We start from the raw sequence: 17,654 nt of genomic DNA, 5'->3' as shown, positions 1-17,654 counted from the left end.
TAGGGCTCTCCACTGTCTGCAAAGCTCCTATCCACAAGGCCCTCTTTGGCTGCAATGACACATTATGGAGCAGGACCGCCTCTGCTCGAGGCCAACTTCCGCATCAAGAACCCAGGCAACTCACACTGCACTCTGTCCTCGGCTGCCTAAAAGCCAAGGGCTCAAACCTAATGTCCACTGACATTGCTTACCTAGCTTGCCAGCTGTACTTTCCAATCATTTTTAATTTTACCTCTCTTTTTGTTTTTTTTTAAATCTGTGGTACTGGGGAATGAACCCAGGGGCACGTTACCGCTGAGCTAGGCTCCCAATCCTTTTTACTTTGAAACAGGGCCTCACTTAGTGACTGAGCACTGGCCTCGAATTCCTGACCCTCCTGTCTCGGGTTCTCAAGTAGTGGGATTAGGGCGTGCATCACCATGCCCAGCTTGACCTGTTTTAACTGTCTATCTGAATACATGCTTTTTTTTTTTTTTTTAAATAAGTACTTCCAAATATTACCCAAAACTAACAGGTGAAAAGTCAAAAGCATTTGCCCCCTCCCTGAGCCAGAGGTAATCAAATTCCAGTTGCCAACACTCACCCATTAGACACAGCGTGTGGCAGCCTTCTAAACTTTCACATATGTCCCGGCACCGGTGCTCATGTCGTAAGAACAGGATGAATCTACGAAGCATGTCATGACATTCTAAAACCGCGAGACGCTGCGGCAAAGGCAGACTGTTACAGTGGGGCCTGGCGGGGAGTCCCCCACGAGGCTGTGCCACCCCAGTCACGTGGCCGTGCCACTGAGCTCCCGGGCGGCGACGGGCGCAGATGAGAACCTCATTCTCGGGATACTAAGATGAGTGCATTTACGCTGGCTTCTGGCTTAGCAGAAAAGCCAGGGAAGGAGAATTCGCAGAGAAAACTTTTTCCTTTTGGACTGGAGTTGGGGTAAACTCACAAAGCCCACTTACCTCAGGGGTCAGTGTGCTGAGATGCGTCGCGAGAGCAGGCACGGACATGATGTGGACGAGGAACGGCCGCACCAGATTGTCTGAGAACTGCGCAGCGATCACGGGGCTAGACAGACAGGGGGCTGATCAGACACTGCGCGGGCAGCACTAAGGAGCACACCCGCCGCCCTCTGACCCCAGAACTTCTGCTTCCGGCATGTCTGGGAAAAGCAGCCCCAAAAGGGACGCACACCAGGAGGCGGAAGTCAGCGGCAGCTCAGGTCCAAGCACTTTACTGCGTGGCACTGACAGACCCGCCGTGACGCTTTGCTGGCAGGGGAAGACTAGCTCAAGATAAGAAGTATCTAGCGGCGAGAGGAGCAGGGGGCCTGTGAGGAGAGGGAAGGGGGCCTCTGGTGTGCGGTGCCACCAAGGTCTCTACTGAGAGCTGTTTCCACGCTCACCGCTCGTGGTGGCGTACCCAGAAGGCCTACTTCAAAGAATGTGCGGTCTGATGCTAACCAGTGAAGGCACAGACATAAATATATAAATATGTTAATACAAAAGAGGACTGGGAAGGCAGATTGAAAACAATGTCAACAGTACATCTCTGAGTTGCAGAATCATGAGAAACTTTTCTTTCCTTGCATTTTGCTGCTTTATCTAGGCTTTCTACAATAAGTATTTATTAATACTTCCATAATCAGAAAAAGATAAATATGAAAATAAAATAATGAACCTTATCTCACATAGTATATAAAAATGAACTGAAAATGGATCACAAACCTAAATATTAGTTTTATCATTAAAATTATAAAATTCTTAGAAGGAAACCCAGAAGTCTTTGAGACTTTAGGTCAAAGAATGACTCCTTAGAGGCAGAACGCCCCTGGGTTCCATCCTTACTACCAAAAACAAAAAAAAGACAGCATCAAGAAAGTGAAAAGACAATCTACATCAAAAACACAACCGACCCAGGGAGACAGATACATTTCACTTCATAAAAAAGAAAACTCGGCCGGCGCGGCGGCGGCGCACGCTTGTCCTCCCCGCGCTGGGGAGGCTGAGACAGGAGATCGCGCGGGTTCCAAGCCAGCCTCAGCTACTTAGTGAGGCTCTCAGCAACTTAGTGAGACCCTGTTTCCAAATAAAATATAAAATAGGTCTGAGAGTATAGCCCGGAGGTAGAAAGCCCCTGGGTTTCACCCCCAGTACAAAAAAAAAAAAAAATTTAATAATAAAAAAATAAAAATTATGTGATTCAAAAGACACCAGCAAGTCAGGCACAAGTCAGTGCTGTGGGGTGTCTGTAACCCCAGTATTTGGGAGGCTGGGACAACAGGACCGCAGTTCTGAGGCTGGCCTCAGCAACTCAGCCAGGCCTTGTCCAAAACAAAGGTAAACACAGGGTGTGGCGACATCGCCTGTCATCCCAGCACCTGGTAGACTGAGGCAGGAGGATCTCGAGTCTGAGGCCAGCCTCAGCAACTTAGGGAGACTGTCATCAACCTGGCGAGACCTTGCTTCCAAGTAAGAAATAAAATACGCCTACGGGTGCAGCTCAGAGACAGAACATGCCCGGGCTCCACCCCAGCACCACAAAACAAAACAGAAAATAAGATAGGGCTGGGGTGCAGCTCAGAGGTAGAAAGCCCGTGGGTTCTATCCCAGGTACAAAAAAAAAAAAAAAGATGAAGAAGAAAGAAAGGAAGGAAGGAAGAAGGAAAGACAGAGAAGACAGTCCCCACAGTGGGAAGAACTCTTCTGTGTTACTGAGGATAGAACCTGGGATGTCCAACCTCTGAGATTCACCTCCAGCCATTTTATTTCTTATTTGGAAACAGGGCCTTGCTAGCTTGATGAGAATCTAGCTATTTGCTGAGGCTGTCCTCTAAACTGAGATCCTCCCGTCTCAGCCTCCCAAGTGCTGGGTTTATAGGCATGCGCCACCACACCTGGCTTCGGAAAAAGTATGGATACGGAAATTATGTCTAGAATATATATTGAACCTATAAACTCAATAATAAAAGACCAACAACCCAATTAAAATGGGCAAAAAATATAACGAGATACAAATGGCTAAAAAGCACATGAAAAGACAATATATTTCATTAAGGTCAGGGACTGCAGGTCACGGAAAGTGCAATGCCACTTCACGCCCACTGCGAAGGCTCAGATCAAAAAGACAGACGGCAGAGCGAGTGCTGGTGAGCACGCGGAGAAGCCGGAGCCCACTCTAGAAACGCAAACCGGCAGAGCCGCTCTGGAGACAGCTTGGCAGTTCTTTAAAGAGTCACTGTTCATGACCAGCCACCAATGGCCTCTGAGAACCGTATTCAAGAGAAATAAAAACATGTCTAAACTTGACGTAAATGTTCACAGCAGCGAAGTCCCTAAGAGCCGAGAAGTGGAGGCAGCTCCACAGTGGCCCAAGCCGCCAAAGGCCGCGGCCACAGAGGGGGCGCTGACCACGCACAGGAGGGCGCGCCGGGGCCGCCTTCCGCCAAAGAGCACGGGGTTCTTTTTAGGGTAATGAAAATGTTCTCCAACTAGTGGTGATGGCTATAAACTCAGTGAATATACTTACACCACTCAACTGTGACTTCGGATGGGTAAAACATGACATGTGAATTATACGTCAATAAAGGTGTTATATTTAAAAAATTACTCAGAGACCAAATAGACAGAAAAAAATATATATATAATGAGAACCTAGAGGGAGAAATGATTTTTTCAGCTAAGATGTCCAGCCGCAAATGAGCCATTATGGTACTGGTATTTCACCATCAAAATTCAAATAATAAGTTTTTACTTTCAAGAATACCATTTTGGGAATAAGAAAATTTTACAAGGCTGAAAATGCTAAAAACATCACTGCCCATATGTTAGATATAAAATGTCCTCTAAAGAGCTTATTTTTTTAATATTGAGGGCTGGTATGATTGAGTCACGAGGGTTGTGATCCCCGCAGTGGAGAAATCCAGTGTAATGGACTTACTGGTGGAACCGCAGGCCGGGAGTGTGGCTGGAGGAGCCGGGCCTGGGGTACGGCCTTGGACATTAAATAAAGGGCTCCTCGACCCCAGCTCACTCCCTTGCTTCAGGCCTCCACGATGCGAGGGGCGCAGCCCACGAGCTTCCCTTTCTCCACTTCCTGTCCCCATGGCCTGGGATCCGTGACCCCTGGCCTCACATGGACTGAGCCTGAAACCGTGAGAAAATAAACCCTCCTTCTTCTAAGTTATTTGGTCATTCTTTTAGATTATAGCTACAAGAATGCTGATGACTCAACATGTTACCCCTTATCTAGACGAAGCTGACCAAGCTATCTCACTGATTTGAGGTAGGCAAGCCAAAAGAGAATCCAGTTATGTTCTGCAAACTAGAGACGGTTAAAGCAGGATTGTATTATTCCCTAGAAGGAGGAAGAGCAAGCCACAAGAGAATGCACTGAAACTCCAACTAACCACTTCACCTTTGTATCGCGATAGGGGTCCACGAGGGCCATCCCCTGCTGGGGCGCGCACAGAAATCTAGATTCCACCCTGCACTACCCTCCACGTAACTCAGACTGACTGCGACCGGGAGGCCAGGGAAGCTTGCAGGGAGGTACAGAGGGGCCTGGAGGGCCGCAGGGATGCCTCCCAGCCGGCATGGCGGTCACTCCAGCCCAGCACTCCCACACTTCCCTAGGTGGCCCACGACCTGTTCTACCGGCAAGAGACCATCAATTCTTCCTTTGTGTACTGGGGTCTAAACCTTAGGGAATTCTGAGTGACACCCTCAGCCCTGTTTTGTTTTCTGTTTTGAAACAGGGTCTTGCTAAGTTGCTGAGGCTGGCCTCAACCCTCTGATCCTCCTGTCTCAGCCTCAGAGGTACTAGGGTTATGATTATAGGCATGCCTCCACGTCCAGCTCATGTGCAATTATGTTTAAATACTCAAAGGTGGGAGAAGTGCCCCACTGAAGGAAAACATCTAGCTGGGCGGGCATGGTGGTTCACGCCTGTAATCCCGACACCTGGGAGGCTGAGACAGGAGGACCAAAAGCTTGAGGCCAGCCGAGGCAATTTAGTAAGACTCTCAACAACTTAGCGAGAGCCTGTTTAAAAAACAAACAAAAATGGCTGGCAATGTAGCTTGGAGGCAGAACGTGCATGAATTTAACCCCCAGCACCACACATACCTTTAGAGTGGCCTGGCCTTACCAAGTGATCGATACAATCCATTACATAGAGAGAGAATAATAATTAATGCCGTTAAATTCTTTTTTTTTTTCCCCCTATGGCACTGGGGTTCCTGGAAACCCTTCTATCTCCAGGCTACATTCCCAGACCCATTTTATATTTTTATTTGGAAACAGGGTCTCTTAAGGGTGGAATCCTTCTGTCTCCGCCTCCCAAGCACGGGGATTATAAGTGCGCCACCACGCCCGGCTCTGTTAAATTCTTTTGGGGTTTTTGTTTTTGGTGTGCGTGTGTGGTATAGAGATTGAGCACAGAGGCATTCTACCTCTGACCAACACCCCAGGTGTATTTTTTGTTTTGAGCCAGGGTCTTGCTAGGTTGCTGAGAGTCTCATTACACTGCGGAAGCTGTCCTGGAACCTGTGATCCTCCAGGTTCAGTCCCACAAGTCCTGGGATGGCAGGCATGTGCCATCAGGCCCGGCTTGTCAAATTCTTTTTTTTTTTTTTTTAATGGAAACCCTTCCACCTCTGTGCTACACTCCCAGACCTTTTTTTATTTTTTTTTTTGGAAAATATTTTTTATATTTTTTTTTTATTTGGCTTCCAACCTGCATGATCCTCCTGTCTACGCCTCCCAAGTGCGGGGATTACAAGTGTGCGTAAATTCTTAAAGGAGAGAGGTGCAGTCTATGACTAGATGTGGCCAGTTGACGGACCACCTTTGAATCACAAACACCCCACGTTGGCCGTCGGCTGGCACGGCGGGTCCCGCCAGCTGGTGCCTCAGAGCTCAGAACGTCTGCTCTCTGCCCTTTTACACACCGAGCCAGCACGTGCCGGACTCATTCCAGAGCAGCGCTCTGTGAAACGTGACTGCAAAGGAGCCGACACAAGCCCCACCATCCAAAAAGGAGGCAGACACGTCTGGGCCAACAGCAGGTTCAACAGCCGCACGGGCCGTCCTGTGGCTGAAAGCCACAGGACGGCCCGTGGCTTTCAGCACTCCAGTGCACTCGGATCCAAAGAGGAGTGGGACGGGCGGCCGGACCAGGCTGGTTTGACCGTGCCCGCCTGGTGCAGGCTGGTCTGGCCGTGGTACCTCTTATTCCCACGCTTCTATCAGTCTCCACCCAAGGCAGGGGTCCCGCACAGATCTAGGATATTCTGGACTCACTAATATTCTGGACAGCTTTCCCATGTGGCAGTCCTTAGAATCGCAGGTACAATCTTTCTTAGGGAACCGCGTATGAAAGCAGTGAGGGCAGCCTCGGCCCGTCTGCTCCTCCCACCCAGCACCTCCGGCCCGCCTCCTCCTCCGCCAGCGCGGAGGTTCCTTTATTTTGCCAGTGATGGTGGGACGAATGCAATTCATCCTGCAGGGCTTCCCTCAGATCACACTGCAGAAAGGCTCCGGGCTAGAGGCTGGGGACCAAGCGAGAGGTCGAGCGTCACGGGTGCGTCCCGCTCACTACAAACACTTCCTCTGATTTGGAGCATAGCGGGCAAGGCCATGCCTGACACCAGAAACAAGAGAAAGAAAAGCCAAGAGGAGCCAGCACGCGGAAGAAGCGGCCCTGGGCTGGGCGCCGACTCACCGCAACGCCAGAGAGAAGGCCGCTGTCAAAGTGCCTTTGGACAGACAAGGCCGGGACCTGGCCAGGCCTCGGGTCAGCAACACCTGTAAAGAACATTAAAATGGTCAGGGGTGAAAACACTTCCTATCAGGGTATGATTTTGAAAAAAAGACATAAAGCCAGGGGTGGTGGCGCACGCTTGTAATCCCCACGCTTGGGAGGCGGGGACAGGAGGATCGCGCATGTTTGAACCAGACACGCTGGCTTAAGAGACCCTGCTTCCAAATAAAAATAAAATAGGTCTGGGAGTACAGCCCAGAGGTAGAAGGGTTTCCAGGAACCCCAGTACCACCAAAAAAAAAAAAAAAAAAAAAAAAAAAAACCACATAAAAAATAAAGCTGATCATGGTAGCACCTGCCTGTAATCCCAGTACTTGGGAGGATGAGACAGGAGGATCGCTAGTTCGAGACCAGCCTCAGAAATTTAACAAGACTTTCAGCAACATAGAGAAATCTTGTTTCAAAAAACAAGCAAAGGACTGGGGTAAAGCTCAGAAGTATAATGCCCTTGGATTTAAAGATAAATAAAATAAGAAAGAGTTGGGGGTGTAGCTCAGGATAGAAAGCCCCTGGATTCAATCCCTAGTACCAAAAGAAAAAATAAGTGCTTTAGGTATAAAACACTATCAGAAAACTCTGAAAAAGGGAAGGGAAAGACAAGTACTGAGTAACTAGTCCCAGTTACTAGGGAGGTTGAGGCAGGACAGTCTGAACGCAGGAGTTTGGACTAGCCTAGCAGCACACAGGTCTACAACATAGACCCTTTAAGAGACATGCCGTCTCTTAAAAGGAAAAAGAAAAAACCTTTAACACCTAATAAGGACGCCTAACTTAAATTTCAAGGCATGGTGAGGTGTTCAGAGTTACGGGGTCAGGCAGACGCCGCCTCTCCTGAGAGGAGCTGCTCACGGCCCCCTCTCGCTGCCACACCAGCCCCCAGGTCACCGTGAGAAGAAACAGGCCATCAAGGAGACAGGCAGGAAGAAGGATCACATCTCACATGTGTATTTTTTTCAATACTGGGGATGGAACCCAGGGGCATTCTACCTCCAAGCTATACCCCCCACCCTATTTTTTATTCCTTATTTTGAAACAGGGTCTCACTGAATTGCAGAGGGCCTCACTAAGTAGCTGAGGCTATACCTGGACCGCGATCCTCCTGTTTCAGCCTCCCAAATGCTGGAATTACAAGTGTGTGCCACCACACCTGGCTACTTATGCATGTATGTATGCATGTATGTATGTATGTATGCATGTATGCATGCATGCATGTATGTATGCTGTTGTGTTTTCAGTGTAAGGGGCTGAGTCCAGGGCCTCGCGGATGTCAGGCAAGTGTTCTGCCACTGAGCTACGCTCCCAGCCAAGAGGCACTAAGTCAACATTACTTCTGAAACCCAAGAATTCCATGGTACTTTTTAATAGCAATCAGTCTAGACAATTCCCCAGGGTATGAACCAGCACAATAAAGTACAGAGTGGACAGGGCTATCTGAGGACACAGAGCTAGGAATGTAATTCAAGACCTGATCACGAAGGAACAAGCCTTCAGGCCTCCTTCCTGAGTTTAGATTTCAATGGACTGGATTACCTCTGTGGCCAAAAATGCAGTGTCCAAGGGGCCCCAGTGTCATTGTCCTGCCTTTATCTGAAGCACAGAGGGACCCAAAGCAGGGGAAGGAGGAGAGGACCCTGAGCATTAAGCTCTTCCTGCAGAGAGTGCTTCTGCAGGTTGGGCACCGGACATGCCGCAGACAGTATGAAAACCCCGACTCAGGTGTTATGGGCTGGGAGCTCACGAATTGGGATGCAGTTGCGCACCTGCAGCACAGAATAGAACCCACGCTGGTTGAGATGTCCCATTATGTTTGCACAAAAATGGTTCATGGCTGGTCGAAGGTTCTCACCTAAATGGAGAAACGAATTTGAGAACAATGTCTCTTGCCGTAACGCGACCTCTTTATATGGGACAGAAAGTTCTGTCCCAGGCCACGAGGAAAGGCAGTACTCTCTGCCCCGCCTCCCGAGTCCCTCAGGGCTAAGCCACAGCACAGCGGTGCCATGCATCTGGAATGTGCCTTTCCAACTCCCTCCCAGGGCCGGCACTTCGTACTCTCCCTGGGGGCCTCTCTTTTCCCTTCCAGGACACAAGAGCCAGGCAAGACTTAGAACTCCAAAATTTATATTTTTGGTTTTTATTTCTAGGCCTACAACATAGACCTTCACGTATCTTTACTGCTGGAGGAATCTTTTCTCTGTTTATTTATTTGTTTGTTTGTAGTATGGGGATTTGAATCCAGGGCCTCGTGCATGCTAAGCAAGTGTTTCACCACAGGGCTACACCTCCAGCCTTTTCTATTTTCTTCTGAGACGAGGTCTCGACAAGCTTCCCAGGCTAGCCCTGAACTCCCGATCCTGCCTCAGGCTCCACGTAGCTGGGCTTACAGGCATGTGCCACAATGCCTGGTGGAGAACTCTATGACTCTTAGATCACTCCCGGAGGCCAGGATAATGCCACAATAACCCTTGGCTCTCCTGGAAGTCTGCTTTTGGTTTCTCCCTTCTCTTCTGAGCTCCACCCCTCCCTCCAGCTGTGGGCGCAGACATCACTCCCTCAGGAACACCTGAGCCGCACACCAAGCTAGGCCCCCAGCCTGTGAGCTCTCACTCCCCACAGACCTCCTTTCCAAACGCTCTGTGTTTATTACAATGGTGTGTGCAGTTAGCCTCAGTGCTTGTGGGGCACTGGTCTCAAGCCTCCCTCTGTTACCCCTACATAACAACAATCTGTGGGTGCTCAAGTCCCTTACACATGATGGCACCCTGTTTTCGTACCATATACACGTCCTCCTGTGAGCTTTAAATCAGGTATAACCCCAGCATTCGGGAAGCTGAGACTAGAGGATCGCGATTCGCGAACAGACTCAGCTATTTAGGCCCTCCGCAACTTAGTGAGACCCTGTCTCAAAATAAAGAATAAAAAACATGGTAGGGGGTGTAGCTCAGAGGTCAAATGCCCCTGGGTTCCATCCCCAGACCCGCAAAAAGAAAAATAAATTAATTAATTAATTTTAAAAAATAAATCAGGTGTAGATTACTTTAAAACCTAATCGCAATATTGTGTAAATAGTTGTTACAGCATACTCTTAAGGAACCATGACAAGAAGTCTCCACTGCTCAGGACAGATACAATTGGTTTTTACATTTCTGATCCACAGTTGGTTGAGTCTACCAATCCAGAAGCTGTGGGTATGGAGGGCGATGGTTTAAGTGATTCCTATCTGGTACGTTTCCCACTGGACTCTGAGCGCTGCGAGGACAGGGCACCGCAGTCCCCGCGGGCACTGCTGTTTGCTCTCTGGCTCATCCCCGCGTCTCCCAAGTCTGGCACAGCGTCCTGTACATCCTGGGCTACTTGCTGAATGGATGGATGAAATGAACTTAGGAGACACATAAGGCTAAGGACAGTTTTCAGGGAACTAGGCCACTTTACAATGCAAAACTCACGGGCAAAACAGATTTATTTGCTAATGTGGATGCTATAAACATGAGGTCAGAAGAGGCCTCACTTAGACGAGTACAGGGAAGGCGCACTCAAGGCATAGCACCTCCATGCTCTGGAGACTACAGCGTGGTGTGAGGAAGCGCCAGGGCACCGGGGTGGTGGTTCCGGAGACTTCCCTGAGGCTCGGGGTAGAGAAAACGTGGCATGCTCTCTAAGAAAATGCCAGGTAGGCGAGATTTGGAAGCGAGACCCACACACCTTTTCCCCGGAGAATTTTCCAGGTTGACGTGTCTGTGAAGGTGACGAGCATCGTGAGGTACAGAGTGATGAGCTTGGAGTCTTGTAAGATTTCAGGCTGGAAATGAGACGAGGAGTCAGAGCGAGACACACACCCGCCAACCCCAGACACCGGCACCCACTTACGGCTTTCGCAGCACTGGGACAGGGAGAGAAGTGGGTCGGAACGTGTGGCTGTTCTTATTCTCTTGGGGAATGACCACTATTGGGGTTGGAGGACGAGGATCCAGCAACTGGTATTTAAGCACAGAGCAAACACTCTGGGAACAGAACTGGAGAAGTGGGCGTGCGTCTCACTGCGGCTTGAACTTGGGGCAGTCTACCTCTGAGCTACACCCCCAGCCCTAATTTAGTTTTATTCTGAAATAGGGTCTCGCTAGGTTGATGAGAGCTGTCCTGGGCGCTGTGATCCTCCTGCTTCAGCCTCTCCAGTCCTGGGTGACCCGAGCATCTCAATGACAAGACCGGGTTGGTCCACTGTACGTGCCCGTCTGTCCGTCTGAGCGCTGCACAGGACAGCAGGTGGGCTCTGCCCTCGGCCTCCACGCTTCCTAGCTAGCGAGCCTGGGCGTCTCCGGCTTGGCCCCTCACCTGCAGACTAGGGATGGCATCGTGCTTTCCTGGGATCGAAGGCATGCACCACCGCTGCTCTTTTCCAACATTTTTTAATAGAAGTGTCGCATTTCAAGTGGAAATCTCTCACGGAATATGAAAACCAAAAGCAGACCAAAGGATCTGCCTGGCTGCGGTGGCGGCAGAGGGCGACCGAGCTGCCTGGCGCTGCGGTATTTCTGTGGAAGCCCAGGGCTCCGAGGCCCTGAGAGGAGACCACTGCTCGGGCCCCAGCGCCTCACCTGGCACGTGGCTGGCTGCCTTGCAGGCTGGTGCCAAAGGCTACCCATGAGCGTCCCAACAGGGATGACCCAGGGCATGCTCCATCACGCAGCTGCAGCCCGAGCCTATCAGGCCCATCCCTGAAGCCCTCCCGTCCCGACACGCAAGGCAGAATGGCGGCTGTCTGCTCTGCTCGTGGCCCTGTTCGCCTGTGTGCACCCCGAGGGCCGGCGCTGCACTAGGCCCCCTGCTCTCACCAGCACGACGGGCTCTGGGTCGAGCCCAGGATCCCACTGGGGCTTTAAGATCCTCCCGCACACTGGAGCCGTGAGGAGGCCTCCCTTACTCTCTGATCGAGACAGAGTAAGGATGAGAAGTCAGAATGCTGGCTCCATGAGCACAGTAAGGGAGGATGTGGTGCCACAGAAGAGGACAGAGGCAAGAGACAAGAACTAGGAGGACCCGGAAGTACCAGCAGCTGCCCTGTCCTCCTGGGCCTCACCAGAGGCTCAGCCAACGTTTCTTTACCAGATTCCTACAAAGCGAAAACCAAGGAGGGACGATGGGGCCTCTGAAAATACAGACTAAAGGCTCCAGGCGAGAACGGCAGGTTTACAGGACTTGTTTTTGTTTTACCTTGAGCTGCTCAAGAAATTCACAGCAATACCACAGAATGTCCTTAATCTGCTTAATCCACAGGAGAGTGAGATCCTTGGAAAGAGCCAGGGACACGTACCACACCTACAAGGGAAAAAGAAGAAAGAAGTGTCACCCTGGGCAGTGACAGGATCACACTGCCAAGGTCTAATGTGTAGCACTGGGCTCATGAGTGCGGCGGAAGGCAGTGGGGCTGAACGGGCAGCAAGTGCCACTTGTTTGAACACTGAACTCCAAGGTAAAATCGCCCAGTATGGGAATCACTGTGCTGAGTCAGAGGCCAGAGTAGAACACGGCTCCTTAGTCAACAAAGGCCATGCCATGACTCCTGCGTTGCCAGCGTTGTCCATCTGCCCCGTACCGATCTGCGCATGGGCGGACTGAAGCCCTGCTATCCAACAGGACTCTCAGAGCCAGGTGAGCACCCTCAGCCCACTAACCTTCGGTTCGTTCTCAGCATCCATGCTGCTCAGGATGCAACGGCATAACTTCTCGAATCTCTGCAGAGGCACAAAGGGGGTTATAAGTTCCCATGGCAGCAAAGCAAGAAAGATGGGGAGCACACGCTTGGCGGGCACCTGGCAGGTGGTTTACATAGTGTAATCACATTTAACTCCTTCTTGCAGGTGTGGGAACTGAGGATCAGAAAGGCTAAGGCCGGCTCCCCATCAGTGGCCCACAGGCTGAAGGAGCTGCACAGGGTGTTGTATTTATTTGCTTTTTTTGTGCTACTGGAGATTGAGCCCAGGGATGTCTATATCACTGAGCTACATCACTAGCTCTTTTTACTTTTTCTTTTGACACAGGGCCTCACTGAGTTGCCCAGGCTGGCCTTGACTTGCAATCCTCCTGCCTCAGCCTCCTGAGTTGCTGAGATCACAGGCGTGTACCACCTTGCTTAGTCTACAGAAGTGCTATAGAAATGAGTGTTATTTCACATTTAAAAAAAAAAATCCAGAATGGAGCTTCTTTTGCAAAACAAGGTCCATCTGGACCCGTGGGCTTGGATTCCTGCAGATGAGCAGGTGTCGCTGATGTGTGCGCTCAGTCCGCCATTGTGCAAGCGCCAGGGCTGCTGACTGTGCCTCACAGCCGTCAGCTAAAGGCTGCTGTATCATCACTTTCGTTCTGATTCACAAAAGGAAGGAAATGGAAAACAAGTTACACCTTGTACAAATCTCAGACCCATGCCTAAAAATGGCAGGGCCCCAGTTTCTGCCTCTAAGACGGGGTCACCTCCCACATTCAAGTCCGGGTGCTCGCTGTCCGTGCGCTCCCCCCTCTCCCAGGCTGGTGTTCCCGAGCACTGGGACCTTACTGATGTCATTTCCTCTTGGGGCCTCAATGGTACCCTTAGTAATATTACACATGACCACTGCTTTTCTGAAATTGCGTTTTCCAGGCTTATCATTCCAACCCTACAATGCACACTGGTGTGTTTTATTTGGTTTGCATGATATAAAAACTTTCAAGTTAGCTACCAACTTTTACAAATCAGGGCATTACCTATAAAGACCCGGATGTCTGGCATGTCTTTAAAAATCAGAGTAAAGATGCACCAGTGGTGGGAGCCTCCTGGCATGTGCCCCCTGGACGGGACAGGAACAGACCCTGCTGCTTCCTTTGCACTCACTGCAGCAGCCCGCGGGCTACTGTCTATGACGACTTGTATGTCCTACTGTGTTCAGTCTCACATATGATGCCTCTTACTTACACACCTGGCACCTGAGCCCAACTCGTGCTTAACGCTGTGAGAGGATCCCCAGAGGCACTGGGCATGATCCTGCCACGTCAGGTCCCAAGAAAGCAACGGGACCAGACGCGGGGTTGAAAGCAACTACCTCAGAGAGTTGCCGAGTGGACAAAATGAGTTAGTATTTATAAAATACTTTTAAAAGTCCCAGCATGTGGAAAGTACTGGGTGTGCCTGCTGTTATTACTTACCTCATTATCCTCCTTAATTTTGAACAAGAACAGCAGTTTCCTGGCAATCCTAAAAATACAAAGTGCACTTCTTTTACTGGACCCAGTGTCATCTGCTTTAAAAAACTCGTCAATTTCTCTCCTAGGGAGGGAAAGGTTAAAAAAAAAAAAAAAACAGTTTTAATTAGGAGCTCATCGCACCTAGAAGGCAGGTTCTGCAACAACAGCTCATCCATTTCTACCAGTTGGGAGCAGTGGCAGTACCCGGCACCCACCTGATGTCTTTCTGCAGTCGAACCCGACAGAGGAAGCTGCGGACGTGGGCCTGGATCTCTACAGCGGCGCGCTCCCGTTCCTTCTGCACCAGCCTCTCTTCCCGCGCCTGACGGGCTCTGTCAATGAACCACGCTCTCGAGGTCTGAGAGACAGTGAACATGTTTGCGAGCTTGCACAAACCCTGCAAGGCAAATGGCGAGGCGCTGCTACTACAGACAGTGCTATGGAGAAGACACACAGAAAGGGGCTCAGGTGCAAAGGGCGAGGAGACACGCGGGACCCTCCAGCATCCTCCAAGGCCTCGCGGGTCTCCGGGCACAAGTCCCAGCTTGCTCCCAGCCCACTTCACGCAGCTCACCAGGACCAGAGACGCTATATCCTGCATTAAACAACTGAGATTTTTTAGAATGGGCACCGTGCTCGGCACAGGGCGCGGGAAGGCTCTGCACATGTATGACAAGTGAACATAGCGGGAACTGGTCCTACCCATAAGGCTTCAGTTCCAATCAGATGCTAAGTTCAGGCTCCCAGACACCGGGATTTTCTGAAGCAGTCTGCCACATCTGGGAAGCCAACAATAAGCAGCCAACTTCTATTTTGCCAAGTAGACTTGAGGGAAAAGTTACACATGATTTTTTATCACTCAACAAATGTTTACTGGTGCCTACACTGTACACAGTGCAAAAAGTCTTCCGTTTTTTAAAGGGGCCATCTTGGCATTAAAAAGCAAAAGCTACTATACGTGATCGCAGGATGCATGACAATCCAGAAGCAGAACTCTATTGTCTATCCGGCTGTCCTTCCTGCTCCCATACTGCCATGGATGGAGGAGGACTTTACGGGGGAATCGTCCCTGTCCACTGGCAGGTGCTTCTGCAGACGGAGACTTTAAAGTATACATTTGTATTTAACCATTACTATTGTCTTTCTCCAAAGGGGGGCTTTGGCTAGGAGTCAAAAGCACACCCCAAGCCAGGTGTGGTGGTGCACACTTGTAATCCCAGTACTTAGGAGGCTGAGACAGGAGGATCACAAGTTCCCAGCCAGCCTCAGCAACTCAGTGAGGCCCTCCACAATTTATGGAGACAGTGTTTTAAAATAAAAACTAAAATAGGGCTGATGCAGCCCTTCCCAGTTCCTTCCCAGTACCCCTCCCCCCATCACTGACCCCAGGAGCCTCCCACACGGGGACCATGCCTTTAAATGCTTGATGACTCAGTTATTCTGTTCAAATCCATACTCAGCCCAGCTGAAAAAACACTGAATCATTCGGTCAGCGAGATTTAACCATCTCTTTACCAAGTTAATTTGCTCAAAGCTTAGTTGTGTGCTCCAGCTCACCCACAGTGAAATATAATATAGAATAAAAAGTTCGTGCTAAGCTTCTGCCACATGAACCTGCCCGGGAACTTCTGTGGTTTTCTCCCACCTGTCAAATAACCTAGGGCTCTGCCAATATGGTGTGTGTGTGCGGATCTACCACCAGTAACTCCAGAAACACATCGACAAAGCCTGCCTAACAATCTGTTAACAAAGCCTGTCTTCTGCATCAGCACGCTGGTTTCTGCTCAGGGGAGCTCACCTGAGGACTGCCTGTGTTGCGGATGTGCTAGGTAACCATTAGTGACCGCTCACAGGACACTCGGCCAAGGAGGAGTGTGTTTTTCTGGCTGTGGCAGGAAAAAAAAAGTCCAAATTTAGGGTTAAGTTTTATAGGTGCGCATCATGCATCTTCTTCTCCAAGTATAAGCAATGAATACAGTGCCCGTGGTTTAAAAAAGAAAGCGCTTGTGTCTCTTTAGTTAATGTCAGACTTTATATTGCCCCAGTCCTCACAATTGAAAGAGAACAGGCGCCGGGCGTGGTGGCGCCTATAGGAGACCACTACTTCCCAGAGTACAAGTTCGACCAGTGGTAAATGGCAGAGCTGAGATTTTAGTACTTAACAGACAAGATTCATATTCTACACTACTTCTGTATGTTACCGTGAGATCTGCTCCAGATCAGTCTTTTCTGGATGAGGCCAGCCTCAAGAACTAGAAAAGCACATGACAGTCCAGGCAGTAGCATCCCAAGGAGAAGCACTATAGGTAATTAAGTGGTTTTTCCTGTATGGTGAAAATAGCTGGGTCACCAGGTTTAATGACTGCCACCATATGTTAAGGGGAGACTACATGTCACTGTTCAGATATTTAACCAACTCTGTCTTTTCAACAGCTGTATCCTATTAGGTCTCAATAGTCACACTTTTAAAATTCAAGAATCCACAGCAGGACTTGGAGAAACCATTAATACTAGCTATCATTTATTGAAAACTATAATTTATCTCGGTGGGTGCTAATATCAATTCCACTTTTCGGTGGGAAAAAGGAAACGCACCGAGGGAACAGGACAGGCCAGCATTCACTGGGCTCCTGATTTTGAGCCAAGAAGGATTTATTTATTGGTAAATAAAACAGACAAGACCCAGGGCTCCCCCATTCACACAACGGCAAAGCAAAGAGAAGCTGAGAATACAAGGCTGCCCTGGGGGCTAAACTGAAGTTATAACCAGGCTTTTCCTTAGTAAGAGCTGAGTGTCCGGCAAAGTACTAACACGCATTATAAAACAGTCTCTGAGCCGGGCGTGGTGGCGCATGCTTGTAATCCCAGCATTCGGGAGGCTGAGACCGGAAGATCGCGGTTCGCGGACAACCTCAGCTATTTAGTGAGAGCCTCTGCAACTCCGTTGAGACCCTGTTTCAAAATAAAGAATAAAAAATCGGGCAGGGGGTGTAGCTCGGAGGTCGAATGCCCCTGGATTCCATCCCCAGACCCGCAAAAACAAAAAGAGTCTCTGTGAAACAAGCGAATTACTCCATTTTACAGACGAGGAAACTGAGGGACAGAGAAGTGAGTGGACTCACACACCCAAGGTCACACTGCGAGCGAACAGAATTCGAACTCCAGGCGACTCCTGGGGCCCAGCGTCTTTCCGGGGCATCAACACTCACGAGCACCCCAAGTCCTTCTCGCCTAGCTTAACAAGTTTACAGTGGCCTGATAATAAGGCGAATGATGAGGTGGAAAGGGCAGTGGAGGGACCCTGCTCTGAAGCCCGGAGCCAGCCGGGGGACCCTGCCCCTCCGCCCTGACCCAGCACGGACTCGGCCCCAGAACCTCCTCCCTCAAAGCCCCCGTCCCGCCCGAGAACCTGCGACCCTGTTCCCGCCCGCTACCCGCAGGCCGTAGACCTTTGTCCGCTCGACGCCCCAGCGCTCGCGGTTCGGGCCGCAGCTGCCGCCGCCTCAGCCCGATACCCCAGAGTCCTGCCAGACCCGGGGCGGCAGCCGATTCCCGGCCGCCATCTTGCCCCGGGGTGTTCGCTCTCCAAACTCCGCCCGGCAGCAAGTATTCGGTTCCGG

The 17,654-nt window shown here is 50.2% G+C and overlaps 1 protein-coding gene across 1 annotated transcript in view; it reads right to left on the bottom strand.

Moving 5' to 3' along the window:
* Nucleotides 1–14,410, bottom strand: part of UBE3B (ubiquitin protein ligase E3B) — a gene marked incomplete at both ends in the record, with an annotated part of 78,126 nt that extends 63,716 nt beyond the window's left edge. Inside the window, 9 exons of the mRNA XM_080717531.1 lie at nucleotides 584–704; nucleotides 960–1,065; nucleotides 6,721–6,803; nucleotides 8,580–8,665; nucleotides 10,522–10,618; nucleotides 12,031–12,135; nucleotides 12,492–12,551; nucleotides 13,996–14,116; nucleotides 14,250–14,410. Of these exons, the coding sequence (XP_080573657.1) occupies nucleotides 584–704; nucleotides 960–1,065; nucleotides 6,721–6,803; nucleotides 8,580–8,665; nucleotides 10,522–10,618; nucleotides 12,031–12,135; nucleotides 12,492–12,551; nucleotides 13,996–14,116; nucleotides 14,250–14,410 (940 nt within the window). The remainder of the gene's footprint in view (nucleotides 1–583; nucleotides 705–959; nucleotides 1,066–6,720; nucleotides 6,804–8,579; nucleotides 8,666–10,521; nucleotides 10,619–12,030; nucleotides 12,136–12,491; nucleotides 12,552–13,995; nucleotides 14,117–14,249) is intronic.
* Nucleotides 14,411–17,654: the final 3,244 nt, after the last annotated feature.

Source organism: Muscardinus avellanarius (assembly GCF_963383645.1).
Source record: "Muscardinus avellanarius genome assembly, chromosome: 21".
NCBI lineage: Eukaryota > Metazoa > Chordata > Mammalia > Rodentia > Gliridae > Muscardinus > Muscardinus avellanarius.
Note: the sequence above shows the minus strand (reverse complement) of the source record. Positions and strands in the feature narration are given on the sequence as shown.